The sequence below is a fragment of the Hyaena hyaena genome, unplaced genomic scaffold, assembly GCF_003009895.1.
Source record: "Hyaena hyaena isolate Hyena2069 unplaced genomic scaffold, ASM300989v1 scaffold_270, whole genome shotgun sequence".
Taxonomy (NCBI): Eukaryota; Metazoa; Chordata; class Mammalia; order Carnivora; family Hyaenidae; genus Hyaena; species Hyaena hyaena.
In genome coordinates, this window is record NW_024080901.1 from 1,273,672 (window position 1) to 1,296,672 (window position 23,001).

General features: G+C 38.1%; 1 protein-coding gene across 1 annotated transcript in view; it reads left to right on the forward strand.

Annotated features, from left to right (window-relative positions):
* The window catches only part of FILIP1 (filamin A interacting protein 1), a 176,053-nt gene that overhangs the window by 103,833 nt on the left and 49,219 nt on the right, over positions 1-23,001 (forward strand). Inside the window, 1 exon segment of the mRNA XM_039245785.1 lies at positions 17,586-17,759. Coding sequence (XP_039101716.1) covers positions 17,586-17,759 — 174 coding nt within the window.

The following is a 23,001-nucleotide window of genomic DNA, read 5'->3' on the forward strand; positions in this document are numbered from 1 at the left end:
TTGTCATTTCAGAGAAAGTCTTTTCCTCAGACAGATGTCAAACAACTATCCATGTACATTCATTCATTCATTCATTCATTCGTCTTTGAACAGAAAAACTTCTAAAACAAGGTCATATGTTAATTGGTCGATGAAAATGTTGTGATGAGGGGCCTGCAGAAGCCTAACTATATTTCCCCTAAGAGCAATGATTCAGCATTTTCTAGTGCAGTGTTTCTAGTAACTTTACAGAAAATAACTACTGCAGGTAATAAGAATCAATGTAGCTCATTGAGCTACAGAAAGAATGTAGCTCATCTCTGTTTGTTCCTTGTATACAAGGAGGAACCTGAACCATGGAGAGGTTTTATAGGAGTTTAATGAACATACTGAGAGTAATAAACCAGTATCTTTCGGAATCTAAACTTTCTCTAGTGAAAGATAAAAAGTAGATTTTTTAATCTTTGAGAACAGTTCTGTTCTCAAAGGAAAAAATGTACATGCTTAGAAGAGGAAAAAAACAGGGGCGCCTGGGTGGCTTAGTCGGTTGGGCGACCGACTTTCGCTTAGGTCATGATCTCATGGTTTGTGGATTCGAGCCCCGCGCGTCGGGCTCTGTGCTGACTGCCAGCTCAGAACCTTGAGCCTGTTTCAGTCTGTGACTCCCTCTCTCTCTGACCCTCCCCTGCTCACGCTGTCTCTCTCTCTCTCTCCTAGAACTAAAAAAAAAAAAAAAAAAAAACCATTTAAAAAAAAGAAGAGGAAATTGTTGTTAGACAAGTAGAACGCATACACACAGCACACACGCACACTTTACTCATACATTTAGCAAACATTTATTGAGCAGCCACTTGTGTCAGTCACTGCACGAAGGACTAGGGACACAAAAAGAACACAAGAGGCTTCTGCCCTCACTGCGTTCTCCGTCTCATGGAAAGGGAGAAAAGGAACGACTGAAACTACAAGTGGTGAGAATAGTAATTAAGGGAAGCATCAGGCATCAGAAATGGTACCTTTTATGCCAATTCTCAAAATTCAGAATATCACATAGCTTCTAAACATTGACATGGAGGTAATAATACACATGAGATATTCTTGTTTTTCTTTTAAATTTTTAATGCTTTTATTTATTTCTGAGAGAGAGAGAGAGCGAGCGAGCAGGGGAGGGTCAGAGAGAGAGACGGAGACACAGAATCTGAAGCAGGCTCCAGGCTCTGAGCTGTCAGCACAGAGCCCGATGAGGGGCTGGAACCCGCGAACCGTGAGATCATGACCTGAGCCGAAGCTGGGCATTTAACCAACTGAGCCACCCAGGCGCCCCGAGATATTCTTGTTTTAAAAAGTTTTGAATGTGCCCTATTTATGATTCAATATAGTGAAAAAGCAAAATAATTGTATGAGTGGATGCAGTGGACCATATTTTCTCTTTCAACAAGTAGATTTGACATTTCAAACTGAGACATTGCACTAGAATCCAAATATACCCATTAAAAATCATTGGACAAATCACAAATATAGAAGTTTGATAGCTTTCTCAGGATCTCCTTTCTTTAAAAAGGACATTTCAAGTAGGAGCTCTTATAGGAATTTTATTAAACATCAAAGATGCAATTTCTAAAAGTTAACATTTCTATTTTTGGGTACTTATTTTTATTTTATTTCCCTAAATCAGAGGGCTTGACTTTGGTTGCACCTTCATTTGTAGGCAATGCCTGCTTTTCACATGAGTGCTAGTGGAAGATGTCTTAACATTCTTACTCCTGCCAGGCTTTAAATAGAATGCTCAGAAAAGTTTAAGAAAAAAATGGTAAGTCATTTCTGCTGTAATATGATTTTTTGACATGGTGATAAAGGAACTACAGACTCTAGAGTAAACAGTGCAGTCCAAATTCTTGAATTAGAGAGAAAGCTGTTCCTTCAAATTACATCAACAAACACAGCAGGAGGCTCAAAAGCACAAGGCAGGCCAACACGGGATTGCTGGTTACCTGTTAGGTTTGTGGCATAGGAATCACAGATATTGTTATGAGTGGTTTGTACAGCCACAAAATATTGAGAGGAACAGGGACAAGAAAAAGTGCCTTAGTCTTTGACTAAGTTAGTTACTGAGTTAGTTTGCAGAAAGTCTTTCGGTTATGTTACTCACCAGATGCAGCTGTCCCACATCAGCCAATTCACCTTTATAAGAAAAGAGAAAATTGCCTTTTATTGGGCACCTACAGAATTCCAGGCACTGTTAGGCACTTCACATAGATTTCATCCTCATACAGATGGGAAAACTGAAGCTCAGGGCTAACTGGCCAATGATCACATCCTATAGTACGCTGCAGAGCCCCAATTGACCTGTTTGGCTCCCAAAGGCAGGGCAATTAACATTTGCCAAGGATCTTTACACATTAGTTCCTGTAATATCTGTGAGGTAGCTACTGCTATGGCCATTTTACGGGAGAAGAAATTGAGTTTAGAGAAGCTAACTCACTTATTTAAAGTCACACTAGCAGTAGTAGTGATAATGCATATTTCTATCTCGAGATTCCCGAGTGCATGCTCTTTCAACTACATTGCTTGTCTTCAGTTGTAATAAAAAATAAGCATAAAACTAGCGCTAAGTTTACATCAAGAACTTGTTTAAAGATAAAAAAACAAGTGTGTTGAAGAACTGCATAACAATATACATCTTCAGTGCACCAGAACAATTGATACTCCAAATGACCACCCCAAGTTCTTGAAAAGACAGTAACTTACATACATTATATTCCTTTCAAGAGGAGAAAGACTTTATATTTCATTTGAGGACGCTCCTATTTCCAAGTCCTTAAAATGAAAAAATCTAATGTTTAAAGTACTAACTCTTGGGGCGCCTGGGTGGCTTAGTCAGTTAAGCCTTTGACTTCGGCTCAAGTCATGATCTCGCGGTTCGTGGGTTCCAGCCCTGCCTCGGGTTCTGTGCTGGCAGCTCAGAGCCTGGAGCCTGTTTCGGATTCTGTGCCTCCCTCTCTCTCTGCCCCTCCCCCACTCATGCTCTGTCTCTGTCTCAAAAATAAATAAACTATAAAAAATTTTTAATAAAAAAATAGAGTACTAACATCTTGATTATTTACAAAAGTAAATATCCAGTGTGACATTCCCTGTAGATAATGGCTGAGATTTTCTTGTATTTTTCTTTAAAATTTAAACTCTAGTTGTTCTAAGTTGGTCAAATGTGTGTGATAAACATCAAATTCATTTATTAAAATCAGAGGCTGAAATGAATATATATATATATAAACATACCAAATCTAAATGAACTCAATGATGTAGTCTTATCTTGTTTGACTGAAATATTTTCTCTTTTGAAAAAAAGTCTTGCTTCTATCTCCCAGCCCTCACCAGTCACAGGATAAAAATAAGATCAAAGAAACTAAGCTATCTTCTCCCTCTCTGGCTTCTACCCCCACCTGCTCTGTGGGAATGCTAGGCCCCCTTGGGTTCCTCCCATTATATGCTAGCAGTCCTCCGACGATGACACACACATGTTCTGCACACTACTCTGGGCTACCATTTGGCATTTGCCATTTTGCCCTTGTTTCTACTCTAACCCACTGGGGTAATAATGGCTGCTCCTGTAAGTGCCTGCTGAAAGCACAGCCCACATTACTTTTTCTCTTCTGTTTATGTCAGCTGATGACTACTTGGAGGCTGCTCAGGATAGTATATACACTGAGAGCATGATACAAGATAAATAAAGGGCTACTCTTTACTGCCTCCACCCCCCGCCCCCACTTTACTACTGAAGCACAGTGTCTTGAATTCTAATTTACCAATTCCTCTTAGTTTTATTTAGGTCTTTTATGGCAATCCCTCACCCTGAGACTCAGGCATGGGTTGAGGGGGGTGGGCTGGAGGGGAGTCTGAGTGACAGACACTATGTTGCACTCAGACTCACCCTTCCCCTCTGACCCTGCTTTATTGTCCTTCAACCAAAATGGTGCCCTTCCTCCCTTGGGATGAGTTCTTTCCCAGGAAGAGCCTCAGTTCCTCATGCAAATAGCCCTATGGCAAGGCCACCCTGCCAGTTAGTCCTCCAGACAGGATTATGTTGCAAGATTTTGCTCATGCTCAAAAAATAACTTTTAGAGAAAATCTAAAAAGGAGATAATCATAAAAAAGTAAAGAAGTGAAGAAAATGTAACTTAATAAGCAAAACTGTACCACAGATGTCTCTACAGAGATGTCTGGTACCAGGTCTATTGTAGATCCTTTATCTGCCCTGGGTCTCATCTAGCTGGTTTTTGTTGAGGGGATTAAATTTATGGAGCCAGAGAAAACAACCACAGTGAGAAAATAATCATCTAATTGTGTGTTAGCAAATGCTTCTTTCATATTTTAAGTAATTCAGCTTTTCAACTTGTTCACAGAAAGCTAGACCCTATCTGCTAGACCTGATTACATATAGGGGTGGGCAGTTTAAAGGCTTTGCTGAAGTCTTTATTAGCACAGAACAAAAAGCTTGTAGTGTTTTGGAATTTAAGAAATTATACACTGTAGCATCACAGCACTGCATGGGGGAACCTGTGACCTTATCTAATTTCTAATCCAGGACACAGCAGCTGTCGTACTATTAATATCCCAATGTGTGTAAAAAGAAAATAGAAGAAAACCACATAAGTAGTGAAAATGTATTTAAATCCATGGATAACTCTGATATTCAGCTAACTAATCATAAGGAAAATATGACTGAATTTTTATAATTTATTGCATGGAATTTTACCTTTTTTTCCTAAAGTGGTAATCTCTAAATAAAGGTTTCTTATTTTAATTATTTTGGTGGCAAGCAAGGTACTCTTAACTTTTTAAAAAATGTAGTAAAATATACATAATGTAAAATATATCATTTTAACCACTTAAAAGTGTACAATTCTTTGGCGTTAAATGTATTCACTTTGTTGTGCACCATCACCATCCATCTCCAGAACTTTTTTCATCTTCCAAACCTGAAACTCTGTACCCATTAAAAAAAATTTTTTTTACATTTGTTTCTATTTTTGAGAGACAGAGAAAGACAGACCATAAATGGGGAGGGGAAGAGAGAGAGAGAAGGAGACACAGAATGTGAAACAGGCTCCAGTCTCTGAGCTGTCAGCACAGAGCCTGACATGGGTCTCAAGCCCACAAACCAAGAGGTCATGACCTGAGCCATAGTTGGACCTTTAACCAATTGAGCCACCCAGGCATCCTTGAAACTCTGTACCCATTAAACAACAAGTCTATGTCTTCCTTTCCTCTCTGCCCTCGAAACTCTGTACTTTCTGTCCCTATGAATTTGACTATTCACATAAGTCGAATCATAGAATTTGACTATTCATATAAGTGGAATCATATGGTATTTGTCCTTTTGTGACTGGCTTATTTCACTTTGTATAATATCCTCAAGTTTCTTCCATATTGTAACATGTGTCAGGATTTCCTTTGTTTTAAAGGTCAAATAATATTGCATTATGTATATACATCACATTTTGTTTACCCTTTCATCTGTCAATGGATACATGAGTTGTTTCTACCTTCTGGCTATTGCCAATAATGCTTCTATGAACATGAGTGTCCCTGCTTTCAATTCTTTTGGTTATGTACCCAGAAATGGAATTGCTGGGTCATGTGATAATTTACTGTTAATTTTTTGAGGAACCACTATACTGTTTTCTATATTGACTAAAATATTTTACATTTTCATCAGTAGTGCACAATAGTTTAAATTTTTTTCCACATTCTTGCCAATATTAGTTATTTCCTATTTGTTTTTTTTTTTTATGATAGTCATACTAATGGGTATGAAGTGGTCTCTGACTGGTTTTGATTTGCATTTCCCTAATGACTAGTAACAACTGAGAACTTTTTCATGTGCTTGGAAGCCATTTGTATATCATACTTAGAGAGATATCTATTTAAGTCCTTTGTCCATTTATTAATCAGGCTATTAGGGGTTTTTTTTGTCCTTGAGTTGTAAGCATTCTTTGCATATTCTGGATGTTAATCTCTTAACAGATAATCAGATATATGATTTGCAAATACTTTCTCCCATTCTGAGTTGCTTTTCACTCTGTTGGTTGTGTTCTTTGATACCGAAATTTTAAATTTTGATGTAGTTCAATTGATCTAGTTTTTCTTCTGTTGCCATGCTTTTGGTGTCACATATAAGTAATGATTGTGAAATCCAATATCATGAAGTTTTTCCCCTATATTTTCTTCCAAAAGTTCCAGCTCTTCCATTTATATCTTTGATCATTTGGGGTTGATTTTTGCATATAGTATAAGATAATGATCTGACTTCATTCTTTTGCATGTGAATATTTAGTTTTCCCATCATCATTTGTTAAAAAAAAACTGTCCTTTCCCCCACTGAGTGGTATTGGCATTCTTTTTTTTTTTTTTCAAATAGTTTATTGTCAAATTAGTTTCCACATAACACTCAGTGCTCATCCCCACAAGTGTCCTCCTCCATGCCCATCCCCCCTCCCCCCCACATCCACCAGTCCTCGGTTTTTGTCAGCATTCAAGAGTCTCTCATGGTTTGCCTCTCTCCCTTTCCCCCACCATTTCCCCCCTTCTTCTCCCCCTTGTTCCTCCGTCAAGTTCCTCCTAATCCTCCTATACGTGCAAACATATGATATTTGTCCTTCTCTGCCTGACTTATTTCGCTCAGCATAACACCCTCAAGGTCCATCCATGTCGCTACACATGGCCAGATTTCATTGTTTCTCATTGCCATGGAGTATTCCATGGTATAGATAAACCACATCTTCTTGATCCATTCATCTGTTGATGGACACTTAGGCTCTTTCCATGTTTTAGCTATTGTGGAGAGTGCTGCTATGAACGTGGTATTGGCATTCTTACTGAAGATCATTTGCCCATACATGTGAGAATTTATTTTTGTGTTCTCTATTCTATTCCACTGGTGTAGATGTCTATATTTATGCCAGTACTACACTGTTTGATTACTGTAGCTTTCTAGTTAATTTGAAAGCAGAAAGTCTGAAACCCCCGACATTGTTCTCTCTCTCTCTTTTTTTTTTTAATATTTTATTTATTTCTAGGAGAGAGAGAGAGAGAGAGAGAGACAGCGTGGGCAGGGGAGGGTCAGAGAGAGAGGGAGTCACAGACTCTGAAACAGCCTCCAGGCTCTGAGCTGGCAGTCAGCACAGAGCCCGACGCGGGGCTCCAACCCACGAACCGCGAGATCATGACCCAAGCGAAAGTCGGACGCTTAACCGACTAAGCCACCCAGGCGCCCCAGCATTGTTATCTTTTAAGATTGTTTTGGTTCTTTGGGGTCCTTTGAAATCCCCACTGTATATTAGGATGCTTTTTTTTTTTCTGAAAAAGCATCATTTAGATTTTGAGGTATTTTCCTTCAAAAAGTTCAAGCTATTATGTTGATATTAACAGCAAGTTTTAACATGAAAATAGCATCTGTTTTTAACATTTTTAATGAAATATTTCTTTTGGCTGATATTTAGTCTAAAGTGCTAGAAAGGAGTAATCTTTCATAAACATGAGTATAGAGACTTTTAGGCACTACTGACCATATATTTATGGAAAGAAATTTCTCCAAAGAAACCAAAAGTTACAATTTTAGTCCCAATGGCCCTTTAAACTCACCATGTTTGAATCTTCCCCTTGTATGTTATGTTACTAATCATGTTCATTTTGCTTTCTAAAATTCAGGAGAGAAAATGGATTTAATTTCAATAGTAATAGCTAATATCATCATAAACTAGATAGCTTTTTTTCTCCCACTATATTTATAACATTCATATTTACCTAATGAGAGAAAATAGTATAATTCAATTTGCATGAGATTTAAAGATAATCCATTTCCTGTTGCAACATTCTGGTAGAATGTACTGTTGTTCCTTATTCGTTTACATATTTTCCTTTGCAATAAACTTACGAAGAACAAAGTGACTCCTAAATTGTAGACAAAAATGTCAGATGAAAGAGTTCACAAAATGTAATTGTTTAGATCTTTTAAACAAGGCTAAGTAGTTAAGGTTGTTCTGAGATTTTCAGCGCCAGTTTATGCCTCTTTGACTTCACATCATTTAATTTTACTTACTTGAACAAATATTTACTGACTTCTTATCACGTGAGCAGGCACTCTTAGTAGACACTGAAGATACGTTTTTGTCCTCAAAGCAGCTCACAGCCTTAGAAAGAAATAGGTAGTCAACTATTTAAATAGATACAGAACATTGAACTGAGTTCCAAAAACAGGAAAGCATTAAAGAATGGGCATGCATTGGTCTTTCAGGATCATCTTTTCTAGGGTTACTTGGCTTACTGAGGCAATAGGATCATATTTAGGTAGTTAACTAAATAATACAAAGAAGCAAGAGTGTTTAGGAGCATTGACTGGTATTCTTCCATAAGCATAGAAATAGAAATAGATTTATACTTTACTCAAAATGCATCCTCCATTTAAGCTCAGCAGCTCTTGGCAGGGAATGTCTTGTTCAAGGTGTGCAGTATCCATATGTAGGGGCAGGCTTCTGAAACTCTCCACCTTGATATGCTCCTTCTCAACCTAAGTGGGTGGACCACCATGCTGGGGACCATGGTGGTCTAAGAATTTGCCCCAAGTTGTCCATCTCAAGCAAATATTTTCTAAGTCCTAAACATTAAAGTGAATATTAAAATTGTATTAATTTTTGAGAAAGTTTTAACCTACTTCCCACTCACCCCAAGTCTTCAAGTAATTTTAGAGGTTCAGGAGGATATCCTTTGTTTAGCTCGATTTTACTCTGCCCTCCCAGAATCATATACATACCCATTTTAGAAGTGTGGGAAAAGATGTGTCACATACGCATAAGAACCAAGCGTTTTTTTCCCACTCATTATGGGTTTTTCCCAAGATTGAAACATCCCACAAGTTTAAAAAATGGTTGAAATTGTCACCAGGCATAATCATCAATAATAGCACTTGCCTTTAAAGAAAGCTAAGGTTTGGAAACACCATCACTGAAATTCAGTTCCTGAGTGTAGTAAGTCCCCACTGACTGCTGATGCTTAGTTGCAGGGACATTTTGGAATATCCAGTCTCCTGTCCACCTTGAATTTGCCCTAGGATGACCAGCGCATCCCCATTTTCCTAGGACTGTCCTGATTTTCTAAAGTCTAGCTTTGTGGGGCCCTACACCTCTGAGTACCTGGCAGACTGGGACAGTGATTACCCTCATTTGTCCAGAACTGGCAAACACTGCCAATAGTTTCCAGGGACTCTCTGGTTTAAGCTGCTGGTTTGAAGTAATGATGATTTTTTTGGTGAAGGATCAGTGGAACTAATAACATAGCAAGAACATGAGAAACCTCTGGGGCAAGCAAGTTGCTAGGAATTAGATGACCCTGCCTAGAGGACTGAGCTAACACAGCAGATATGTTAAGTGGTTTTAGTGCTGCATAGGCCTATCTGTCCTAAAGCAGTGGTTTCTAAGTGCAGCTGTGCTTTAAAATCACCTGCAGAGGGGGGCGCCTGGGTGGCTCAGTTGGTTGGGCTTCCAACTTTGGCTCGGGTCATGATCTCGTGGTCTGTGAGTTCGAGCCCTGCACTGGGCTCTGTGCTGACAGCTCAGAGCCTGGAGCCTGCTTCGGATTCTGGGTCTCCCTCCTTCTCTGCCCCTGCCGTATTCACACTCTGTCTCTGAAAAATGAAAAAAGCTTTAAAATCACCTGCAGAGAGGGGTGCCTGGGTGGCTCAGTAGGTTGAGCTTCTGACTTTGGCTCAAGTTGTAATCTCACCATTCATGAGTTCATGACCCACATTGGGCTTAGTGCTGTCAGCACAGAGCCCCCTTCAGATCCTCTGTCCGCGTCTCTCTCTGCTCCTCCCCTGCTCACACACTCTCTCTCAAAAATAAATAAACATTAAAAAAATAAAATCACTTCTAGAGATATTTTATTTTATTCCAGTATAACTGATGTACAGTGTTATATTAATTTCAAGTGTACAATACAGTGATTCAATCATTCTATACATTACTCAGTGCTTATCAAAATAAGTGTACTCTTAATCCCCTTCACCTATTTTATCCATCCCACCACTCACCTCCCATCTGGTAGCCATCAGTTCTCTATACTTAATAATCTGTTTTGCTTTATCTCTTTTTCCCTTTGTTCATTTGTTTAACTTATTAAATTCCACATGTGAGTGAAATCATATGGTATTTGTCTTTGACTTATTTCACTTAGCATTATACTCTCTAGATCCATCCATATGGTTGCAAATGTCAAGATTTCATTCTTTTTATGGTTGAATAATATTCCAATGTGTGTGTGTATGTGTATACACATACGTATGTGTGTGTATGTGTATACACATACGTATGTATATGTATGTGTGTGTGTGTGTGCCATTCTGACTGGTGTGAGGTGATATCTCATTGCGATTTTGATTTGTATTTCCCTGATGATGAGTGATGTTTCATGTATCTATTGGCCATCTGGATGTTTTGTTTGGGGAAATGTCTGTACATGTCTTCTGCCTATTTTTTAATTGGATTGTTTGGTTTTGGGGGTGTTGAGTTGTATCAGTTCTTTGTATATTTTGGATACTAGCCTTTATTGGATATACAATTTGCAAATATCTTTTCCCAGTAAGTTGTCTTTTAGTTTTATTGATTGTTTCCTTCACAGTGCAGAAGCTTTTAATTTTGATGAAGTCCCAATAGTTTATATTTGCTTTTGTTTCCCTTGACTCAGTAGACGTATCTAGAAAGATGCTGATATGGCGATGTCAGAGAAATTCCTGCCTGTGCCATCTTCTAGGATTTTTATGGCTTTAAGTTTCATGTTTAGATCTTTAATCCATTTTGGGTTTATTTTTGTGTGTAGTATAAGAAAGTGGTCTATTCTCATTTTTGCATGTAGCTGTCCAGTTTTCCCAACACCAAGTTTTAAAAATACTGTCTTTTCCTCATTGTATATTCTTGCCTTCTTTGTCATAGATTAATTGGCAATATAAGTGTGAGTTTATTTCTGGATTCTCTACTGTGTTCCATTGATCTGTATTTCCATTTTTGTGCCAGTAAAATGATGTTTTGATTACTACAGTTTTGTAGTCCATCTTGAAATCTGGGATTGTGATACTTTCAGTTTTGCTCCTCTTTTTCAAGATTGCTTTAGATATTCTGGGTCTTTTGTAGTCCCATACAAATTTTAAAATTATTTGTTCTAGTTCTGTAAAAAATACTGTTGGTATTTTGATGGGGATTGCATTAAATCTGTAGACTGCTTTGGATAGTGTGGATATTTTAACAACATTTGTTCTTCCTGTCCATGAGCAAGGACTATCTTTCAATTTGTTTGGGTCATTTTCAGTTTCTTTCATCGCTATTTTATAGTTTTCAGAGTACAAGTCTTTCTTGGTTAAGAACCAATAAACTTGGTTAAGTTTATTCCTTAGTCTTTTTATTATTTTTGGGACAATTATAAATGAGATTGTTTTTTAATTTCCCTTTCTGCTACTTCATTATTAGGATGTAGAAATGTAACAAATTTCTCTATACTGATTTATTTTTTCTTATATATATATATTTTTTTTTCCTTCATAGTTTATTGTCAAGTTGGTTTCCGTATAACACCCAGTGCTCATCCCAACAAGTTCTCTCCTCCATGCCCATCATCCCCTTCCCCTGCCCCCCACCCCCATCAGCCCTCAGTTTTTTCTCAGCATTCCAGAGTCTCTCATAGTTTGCCACTCTCCCTCTCCCCAACTATTTTTCCCCTTCTCCTCCCCCATGGTCCTCTGTTAAGTTTCACCTAATCTACCTATACGTGAAAACATATGGTATCTGTCCTTCTCTGCCTGACTTATTTTGCTCAGCATAACACCCTCAAGGTCCATCCACATTGCTACACATGGCCAGATTTCATTCTTTCTCATTGCCATGTAGTATTTCATTGTATAGATAAACCATACCTTCTTGATCCATTTGTCAGTTGATGGACACCTAGGCTCTTTCCATGATTTGGCTATTGTTGAGAGTGCTGCTATGAATACTGGGGTACATGTGCCCCTATGCATCAGCACTCCTGTACCCCTTGGGTAAATTCCTAGCAGTGCTATTTCTGGGTCATAGGGGAGTTTTATTGTTAATTTTGTGAGGAACCTCCACACTGTTTTCCAGAGGGGCTGCACTAGTTTACATTCCCACCAAAAGTGTAGGAGAGTGCCTGTTTCTCCACATCCTTGCCAGCATCTAGAGTCTCCTGATTTGTTCATTTTAGCCACTCTGACTGGCATGAGGTGGTATCCCAGTGTCGTTTTGATTGTATTTCCCTGATGAGGAGGGACGCTGAGCATCGTTTCATGTGTTTGTTGGCCATCTGGATGTCCTCTTTGGAGAAGTGTCTGTCCGTGTCTTCTGCCCATCTCTTCACTGGATTATTAGTTTTTCGGGTGTGGAGTTTGGTGAGTTTCTTATAAATTTTGGATACTAGCCCTTTATCTGATATGTCATTTGCAACTATCTTTTCCCATTCCGTCTGTTGCCTGTTAGTTTTATTGATTGTTTCCCTTGCCATGCAGAAGCTTTATATCTTGATGAGGTCTCAATAGTTCATTTTTGCACTTGATTCCCTTGCCTTTGGGGATGTGTCAAGTAAGAAATTGCTGTGGTTGAGGTCAAGGAGGTTGGTTGTTTCCTGCTTTCTCCTCTAGGGTTTTGATGGTTTCCTGTCTCACATTCAGGTCCTTTATCAATTTTGAGTTTATTTTTGTGTATGGTGTGAGAAAGTGATCTAGTTTCATTCTTCTGCATGTTGCTGTCCAGTTCTCCCAGGACCATCTGTTAAAGAGGCTGTCTTTTTTCCATTGGATACTCTTTCCCTCTTTGTCAAAGACTACTTGGCCATACATTTGTGGGTCCAATTCTGAGTTCTCTATTCTATTCTATTGGTCTTTGTGTCTGTTTTTGGGCCATCTATATTGATTTAGTATCCTGTGACCTTAATGAATTCATTTATCCATTCTAGTAGCTTTTTGGTGAAGTCTTTGGGGTTTTCTATCTATGGTATCATGTTATCTACAAATAGTGAAAGTTTTACTTCTTCCTTACCAAATTTAAATGTGTTTTATTTCTTTTTCTTGTCTGATTGCTGTGGCTAAGACTTCCAGTACTATGATGAATAAAAGAAGTGAAAGTGTATATCCTTGTCTTGTTCTGATTATAGAAGAAAAGCTTTCAGTTTTTTACCATTGAGTATGATTTTAGCTATGGGTTTTACAGAGAATTTTCTTTTTTTGAATCTGTATCACATTTTATTTTTTTATTTTTTATTTTTATTTTTTTACAAATAGTTTACTGTCAAATTAGTTTCCACATAACACCCAGTGCTCATCCCCACAAGTGCCTTCCTCCATGCCCCTCCCCCCTCCCCCCCACATCCACCAGTCCTCAGTTTTTGTCAGCATTCAAGAGTCTCTCATGGTTTGCCTCTCTCCCTTTCCCCCACCATTTCCGCCCTTCTTCTCCCCCTTGTTCCTCCGTCAAGTTCCTCCTAATCCTCCTATACGTGCAAACATATGATATTTGTCCTTCTCTGCCTGACTTATTTCGCTCAGCATAACACCCTCAAGGTCCATCCATGTTGCTACACATGGCCAGATTTCATTGTTTCTCATTGCCATGTAGTATTCCATGGTATAGATAAACCACATCTTCTTGATCCATTCATCTGTTGATGGACACTTAGGCTCTTTCCATGTTTTAGCTATTGTGGAGAGTGCTGCTATGAACATTGGGGTACATGTGCTCCTATGCCTCAGCATTTCTGTATCCCTTGGGTAAATTCCTAGCAGTGCTATTGCTGGGTCATAGGGGAGTTCTATTGTTAGTTTCCTGAGGAACCTCCACACTGTTTTCCAGAGGGGCTGTACCAGTTTACATTCCCACCAACAGTGTAGGAGGGTGCCCGTTTCTCCACATCCTCGCCAGCATCTAGAGTCCTCTGATTTGCTCATTTTAGCCACTCTGACTGGCATGAGGTGGTATCCCAGTGTCGTTTTGATTGTATTTCCCTGATGAGGAGGGACGCTGAGCATCGTTTCATGTGTCTGTTGGCCATCTGGATGTCCTCTTTGGAGAAGTGTCTGTTCATATCTTCTGCCCATTTCTTCACTGGGTTGTTTGTTTTTCGGGTGTGGAGTTTGGTGAGTTCCTTACAGATTTTGGATATTAACCCTTTATCTGATATGTCATTTGCGACTATCTTTTCCCATTCTGTTGGTTGCCTATTAGTTTTGTGGGTTGTTTCCTTTACCGTGCAGAAGCTTTTAATCTTGATGAGGTCCCAATCGTTTATTTTTGCTCCTGATTCCCTTGCTTTTGGGAATGTGGGTAAAACCACTTTCTATATCCATTTTGAGAAACTTCTTAATTTTTGTATAAAAGAATGAAATTCAAAATGTGAGAAAGCTCCTGTCCATAACCATTACTGTTTTCACATAGAAATTTTATCAGAAGATAAAATTTCCTCACTTCCTCTATGAAGGCTTTTCCTTAGCTTATATTCAAGTTAAGTGTATTTTTAGATGAAATTTTAGCCCCCTGTATCCCCTCCATTCTAAGGCTTATCATGTCAATACTTTCAATTATTTGTTCATATCCTTCCAGACTTTAATCTCTGGTGATTATATCTCTAACTACTGAACACAATGCATTGCCCAAAGTAAATGTGCACAAATATTTATTGAATGAATGATTGGATATAATCCTTTTTTTGAATTATGTCACCTGTTGTGGCTCCACCTGTCCTGTGTCTTATTCTGTGCCCGCCCCATCCCCCTTTACCCTGAACTCCTAGCAAAACCCAGATACCCTCTGTTGACTTTATAAAATGGATCACACACTTACCTGTGGGCCATGTGCTTTACAGAGTAGCTTTCTGCTGCCCTGACATGTTTTTAATCAGCTCCTTATGCAGCCAGTCAGACATCTTCTTGCTCAGTCTAGTACAGTTTCAGTTCTGCAGGGACATCTTTGTTCTTGACTTCCATATACCTCCCTTAGCACAGAGAGGAACATGTAGGATGGAATAGAAGAATGTGTCCCCTCTGTGTCTGTTTTTATACCCTAATCTCATATTTCTTCTTCTTCATCATCAGGACTAAATAAATTGAACAATTTTATTTAGTGTCTTCCTCTTCTTTCCCCCTTTTCTTTTTTTCTAGAATCCTCTTCAAAGTATTTTTCCCTCTGAGTCCTTTTACATATATTTTGAATACGGTGGTCTGGTTGGCATCACTGCAGCACCCTAAGAATTTAACTACTTTCTTCTGATAAAATTTCTATGTGAAAACTGTAATGGTCAAGGACAGGAGCTTTCTTAAATTTTTTCATTCTTTTATACAAAAATTAAGAAGTTTCTCAAAATGGAGATAGAAAGTGGTTTTATCCCCAAAATGTAGGATCTTATTTACATAGATTGAATCATAAATTTAAAGTAGTTAAAAAATTTATTGTGATTACATAGATATTTCATTAACCCATTGATTAAACAGACACTCCAATAATAATGATTGATTTACTAAATTAAATTACTTTAAATAGCAGTAATTTAAAGGTAACACTTGCTTGTATTCCTTCCCGGATTATTATTATAGAAATTAAAAAGCTTTTAGTAAGTTCATGATGAATGGAGTGGTTTTAAATATATAATTCACAGTGTTATACTACCATAGCCTCTTTTTCTTTGGTAATTAGTGCCTAGGGTAATTAAACTAAGAATGAAATGTGTGGTATATGTAGCATATCACAATTAATACAATTCAAGCATAAGTACATTTTTATGGAGAGAAGAAAAAGGTGTTTCATACCGGCTGGAACAAAAGAAACTGTTTTCTTTTAAGAGAATTATGATTTGTTCCAGAAGACAGATATTAACAATATTTACATATTTCTAAACCACATAGCTTCAACTTTTAAACTGAAATAGCTACCTATTTACATTTCTAAAAACTCCTTATTTACATTATCTGCCTGAAAACCAATAACCAATGACAGTCTTTGGGCTCCTTCAGTCCAGGGTCACCATTTACAGATATGGAGTTATGCCTTCTATAAGGGTACCTGGCAGAAGGCATAGACAGAGGTCGACATAACAGCACTCTCTTTCCTTGCTAGGTAAGCTGCACACTGACTCAGGGCTATATGTCCTGGAGGGAGTGGGCACCTTTTTCTAAACTGCATAGAGATGCTGTACAGGACAGCCTGATACTGCATCTAGGTTTATGTCCTTTCACTCAGAATGAAAACACATTGCCTTTCCATTAAATTATTTTCTAACTTTAACTTTCTTGTGAATTCTGAACTACTAGTTTCTTCAAAATTAATATTTTCCATTTTTGTCTTGAAATGAGCACATGTAAATGTGGCAGAGACAACTTGGGGAAAATCTGCAAATTCCAGTCTATTGACGTTTCTGTAATAAATTAGTCTTTAGCCATCTGGAATTAGATTAATTTGGAGACGACGAAAAGGCAATAAAAGTGAGAAACCTCAAGAAAGACAAACTTCATAATGGTCCTGTCCCAGGGCTAACTAGTTAGCTCCTCTGTTTAGAATACTATGATAATGAGCCAGGTTTGTAATTTCAAACCCATAGTTAGTTTAACACAGAGGAAAACTCTATTCTATTGCCACAGGCTGAAACTCTTGCCAACTAGTTTGTTCTCTGGTAGAAGTTGTCATGTAGTCAGGATACTTCATACCCATCGCCATTACTGGAAAAACAAGTATATGACCAGATGAGAGTCCATTTAGCAAATGTTAGCTCCATTATAACTAGAAAATTCATCGCTACTAACCAGTAGAAAATACATCCAGATTGCATTATGTGATGAGTTCCATAGTCAATATGATATAAAACCTATAATCATGTGGTTTTATCAAGAGCTTAACAAAGTGCTGACATTTTGTTGAGAAACCAAAGAACAACCTTGACCCTACCAATCTGACTCATGTGATTGGCTGTCTGGATGTTAGAGGAGTTAAATTTCACCTTTGGTGGTGAATACATTAGAGTGAAAGACCAGCCCAGCACCAAGTGAGTTCCGAACTATGTGTTTCTATGCAAAATGAATCACTTTGTGGGTAACAGGACATCACTAATAAAGGCTGTTTTTGTTAATTACCCACAGAGTTATAAGTAGAATGGGGAGATCAGGGTGCTATTTCAAACCAGGTTTGAATTCTTCATTGAGAGCATACATAGAAAACTAATAAATTTCAAATTGTCCTTGACCTCATGTGCACTGCAATGGCATTAGTATCCCAAGTACTCTTGATTCAAAAGCACTCAGAATCTTTTCTACTTAGATAAAGCAATTTTTATGTAGTTAATATTAGCACAAACCCTTTTTCTGCTTGCCTGCTTCCTAGCAACCTGAAGCAGACTATCTGCTTGCCAATCTGCTTTTGATAAAAAAAAAAAAAAAAGAACAAAAATACCCAGTGAATTTGCCAATAGCCCTGAAGAGATGGGGATGTGTTCAATAAGCTTTGTGTTGATTTTGTGAGTCTGGCATGTGATTTATGTTGTCGACTGTCTGACCTTGCTGCACTCTACCACAGGCCAGGGAAGATGTGATCCATATGCTGAAGACAGAGAAAACCAAGCCTGAGGTTCTGGAGGCTCATTACGGGTCTGCAGAGCCAGAGAAAGTGCTCCGAGTCCTGCACCGAGACGCCATCCTAGCCCAGGAGAAATCTATAGGAGAAGATGTCTATGAGAAACCGATTTCAGAGGTAAAAATACAACATCAACAAGTCCCCCTATAGAACCATACCGCAGAGTGGTAGCTTCACATTCTTCCATTTTACAAACTCTAACATTTTCTTTCAAAGGTGAAATTTTTATGACACACTAATATTGAAGTAAAGTGTAATTACATAATTCGTGAATTATAGTGGATACATTTTAATGATAAGAATTTTGGAAGCATTTCCTTAAATATACCTAAAGCCTAAAATATATTTCTCATGTGATTATGCTAGTTATAGGCTCTTGCCGTCTGTTATTCTTTCATTGCTTTAAGAGGTGATGTGTGTAAAAATTTGAAGTGCTTATCAGTTTTGGCATAGAGTTGTGAGGATCATTATCAAATTGGTAAAAGAAAATTAAATTGATTCTTGATATTATGTTGATGAATATTTAATTATTGATATTTATAAAGGTACTATGTCTTAGTAGCTTATAGACTGTCATAATTAAAATGGTCTCATGTGAATTGAGGCATACAATGGTTGAGGCAAAATCCCAATGGAATGCTTAGAGTAATTCTTTTTTTTATTAAAAGAATTTTTAATCTTTATTTATTTTTGAGAGAGAGAGAGAGAGAGAGAAAGACAGAGTGTGAGCAGGGGAGGGGTAGCAAGACAGGGAGACACAGAATCTGAAACAAGGCTCCAAGCTCTGAGCTGTTAGCACAGAGCCTGACGCAGGACTCAAACTCACAGACCATGAGATCTTGATCCGAGCTGAAATTGGATGCTTAACCAACTGAGCCACCTAGGCAAAATGCTTAGGGTAATTCTTTAATATGAAAGGAAACCTAAGAGGGCTACATTAAGATTGTGTTAGGAACTATTTACTATTGTTAATGTCCCACAATACTACATGTTAACAGTATTCCCACATTGTAGTAGAAGTTTGAGGCTGAATTAGGGAAATGGAGGCTAGATCTAGCCACATTAACTCTTCAGAATTCATGTAAAAAAATCATAGTTGTGAAATTACATCATAAATGAAAAAAGAACACAGAAATTAAAAGTCTAAAGCAATTGATTACAATTTAACTTTTATCTTACATCAAGGATTTGTAGCAGCTCAGTTTGACAGGTCTCAGATGCGATCTGCTTTAGACAATATTCACAACAGATTGATGGTCCCATAATTACTTAATTTCTGCAACAAGGATAAGATGGAGTTCTTTTTTCATCTTTGCCTAAAATGTTAAGAGATGATTTATGATGGGAAGCAGTCAACTGGCTGAATCCACTTTCATGTGTGAGAGCCATGGTTACTAGCTGCATATGGCTTTGGGTGGGTCACTTCAGCTCTCTAAGATTATTTCATTATCTGTCAGGTGGTATCAACAAGAGTGCGTATCTCATAGAATTGTTGTGTGGATTACGTGAAGCAATGCCTATAAAACTTTTAACACAGTGTCTGGTATATACCAGGTACTCAACAAATACTAGCCATTAACATTTGCTGGGATTTGAGCATATTTGCTCACACCTTGGAGGTGTTTGAGGAATAAACACATAATTAAGTCAAAATATTCATTAAATATTATTATTATGATAACCACCTGGATTGGAGAAGTCAGTTTGGATAAATTATATCATTTAGGTTTTCTAATTCTTTTCTCTCAAGTTAGAGCTTCAGATCGCACATCAAAGCAGAGATAGTCACATACAAATCACATACACTTACCCAAATTCACTGCTTCTAATCCACTGAGTTCTATGGAAAATACACAAAGAGAGGAATTTCTGACCTACCTTCAGAAAGCAGGCCTAACCCAAATGTTCCCATCTTATGGTCAGAGTTGCAGAGAACATACCCACCCTGTGGATGGTCCTTTAAGAATTTAGTTGGGCATGCTTTTTGGCTCTTTCTCCCCTGACAATAGAAACAACCTGAAGAGTTATTCCTCCCTTGGAGAAGAGTGAGTAAGGAGATAGAGAGGAAGACAGAAGCTACTTTTTCCAATGTTGACAAAATGGTGAAGTCCTGCTTTACAGGAAAAATAGAAAGCTAGAATGAGAAAAGATTTATCTTGTAGCATCTACACATTTTGGGTCTCTTAACCATTTGGACTTAACAACCAAGTTGTCATTCCCCAGGAGCAGAAGTCCTTCTTCCAACTTCATGAGGCAAGGATCCCAGTACAATCACTGTCCCATTAGCCTTCTAGGAGTATGAGCAGATAGTCTAGCTTTTCTTCTTAGAAGCTATCCTGCACCTTGAGCCAAAAACCCACTGCTCATTTTTATTTCCGTACCAAATTAGGCCCAGCTAGCTTATCCAATGGAACTCACCAGAGGTTAAGCAAGGAACCCCATGTGGTGGATCCCTCTCATTTGCCACATATCTGGGGAGAAATTAAGCAGCAAATATTAAATCCCCTTGAGCTTCTTTGTGAATTAAAGCCCAGGATATCAAAGTTCATAATTCTTAGGCCAAATTCCAAAGAAATCAAGGTTTCAGTTTCCTTCCCAAATTCTTATTCTGCTTAGCCTGAGAGGTCTTAATCTTATGCATTTTCAAAGTTTAATTAACATACCCTAAAGTCCCCCTACTTCCCCTTTTATCGAAGAGTCCAAAGAATTATTAGGACACATGCAATTATCATAATACCAACCTCACACTCATAAATTTTAAAAATACAAGAAAATCCTTCAGTTCCATGGTCAGTTTATCTCAAGGAAAATGACTCAGCATAATGCAGGCCTATGTTACTCTCAGAAAGACCAAAGTAGAGACTTAAGGGATATCTTAGGGAAGGAAGGTAGGTAGAGAAAATCATTAATTACAACAGGATTCTGGTCAGTCTGGGGCAGTTGTCCACATCAGACAGAGCCTGTTACCATCAAAAGTTAATAATAATAGAAACAGTGAACCCAAGGTTGGGTGAAAGAATCTGCATGCACTATCCTTGCCTTCAGTGAGAGGCATTTAAAACATACCTGTCTTTTTCAAAAGGTTTAGGGATTTGCAGTGATGACCTTCTCTGCCTGGGTCTTCTTTTAGGTTCTCTACTTTTCCACTTGCATGTTTAAAACCTCTTTAATCATTTTCTTTTTTTCTTCAGTAAGAAGACTCAAGTGAGGTTTTGTTTTGTCTTTGTTTTTTAAATGTTTGTTTATTTATTTATTTATTTAGAGAAGGAGTGAGGGAAGGGCAGAGAGGGAAAGGAGAGAGAGAATCACAAGCAGGCTTAATGCTGTCGGCGCAGAACCTGACATGGGGCTCAAATCACAAACTGTAAGATCATGACCTGAGCCAAAATGAAGAGTCAGATACTCTACCAACTTTGTTTTTGTTTTTTACCATTTTGATTAGTTTTTTCAAGTAATCCCTTCTTTTTCTCACTATTTTATGGATCTTATAGTGGTTCTTATTTGTTTGCTTCTTTTTCCCTATGCTTTCTGACCCAAACATTAGTTTTCCTAATATTACCTTCTGTATTATGTACTAGATGTAAAATAAAGGCGTTATGAGCCTGCCAAGAAGATAAGACAAATCTTAGCTACATTTATGTCCTTGATTTGGATGATCCTCACTGAAGGATGAGTCTTTCCTCATCTGACTACATTCCAAGTTTGGACTGTGTATGCTACTGTCCTGCCTGAATCCCCCTTTATTTGTCTCATCTTTCCTCCAAACTCTACATCTCTATGTTTCTTGATCGTGTTCGCTCAGGGCCCATCTATATTAGTGGACACCTTGAAACTCACCAAATAATGCTTAAAATGTTCTACCTTGATCTTCTCAGAATTTAATTCTTAAGTCTGCCTATATTTTATGTATCTACTTTGAATAGCTGTGTCAGCCTTCAAGAGAATGGCTCCCAATTGATCTCATGAAGAACTATCTGCAATTCATAGAATGCTTCTTAAACATTTCCTGGATCCCAGTACCTTTTCTATGGGGAGAATCACATTGCTCTGTTTCTCTCTGCTCTCCTATGTCTACCTCCTCTGGTCACTCATTCTTATCCAATAATGACTAAAATATCTCCCTTCTTTATAGCCCTATCTTTAAGAGCACTTATCCATTTCTCTTTTGTGTAAGTCCAGTTTGACCTTAAGACTTTATGTTTCCTCTTTAGTAGATTTCTCTCTTCCTAAATTCCTCAATACGTCTCTGGTTAGTATTATCTGCAGATAACAGAGCTAAAATCACTTCCTGAACTGTGATTCTTATGTCTAAAACATGCTGAAATTTCTCTCCATCTCAAGTCCTCAGAGTTCTTCTCCATCAACTTGATTTAGTGGAATAAGACTTCCAGGTATACTCTCCCTAGTAAATTTTGGCCTTTGGTGCTATGATGATCTCATTTAATTTTCCTTCCACCTGTCCAAGTGGGAGCTATATTTCTAAAGTAGTAGGCTCCCATTTCACTTTCACTGTTCATTAATAAAAGTAAACATTCTTCTGTGGTTGAGCCACAGTTTGAATCCTGAAAACCAAAAGTTATGGACACACACAGTGTACATGATTAACGAATCTACAGAGTCATAGTTATGAGAGGTGGTCTTCCAAACTTCTAGACAAGCCACATATACCCAAGAGGTTAGGCCACCTCAGTTATCTCCTTGGAGCTCTATGTAATCCCAAACAAAATAACAAGACACAGGGTCTTGTACACCTGATCTCTTACTACCTATGTTGGTTCTTACACCTGGAATTTAAAATTGAAAGCTAGATCCTCAAATATAAATTCCTAAAGAGGAATTTGCTACCTTCACAGTTTAAAGTCTGGGTCTGCAGTTCTGTGTGAAAATCAGCATATACTCCAGTGTCTTGGTATCCTTTCAATACATTAAGAGACAAAAAGACTGGGGTGCCTGGGTGGCTCAGTCGGTTAAGCCTCCGACTTAGGCTCAGGTCATGATCTTGCGGTTCATGAGTTTGAGCCCCACATTGGGCTCTGTGCTGAAAGCTCAGAGCCTGGAGCCTCCTTCAGATTCTGCATCTGCCCCTCCCACGTTCATGCTTTTTCTTTCTTTGTCTCTCAATAATAAATTAAAATGTTAAAAGAGAGAGAGAGAGAGAGAGAGAGAGAGAGAGAAAGACTATCTTCATGATTATGTAATCAGTGCCAAGGTCAAGCTGTGCTAGTTGTAGGTTAGGGGAACATTGCCCACTGAGACCCCAGAAACTACTCTAGTGAGCTAACCCCAGGATTGTAGCTGCTGAGAGCAACCAATCTCAAAGGCCCACATGGGCAGAACATATTAAAGCTAAGGCCTACCT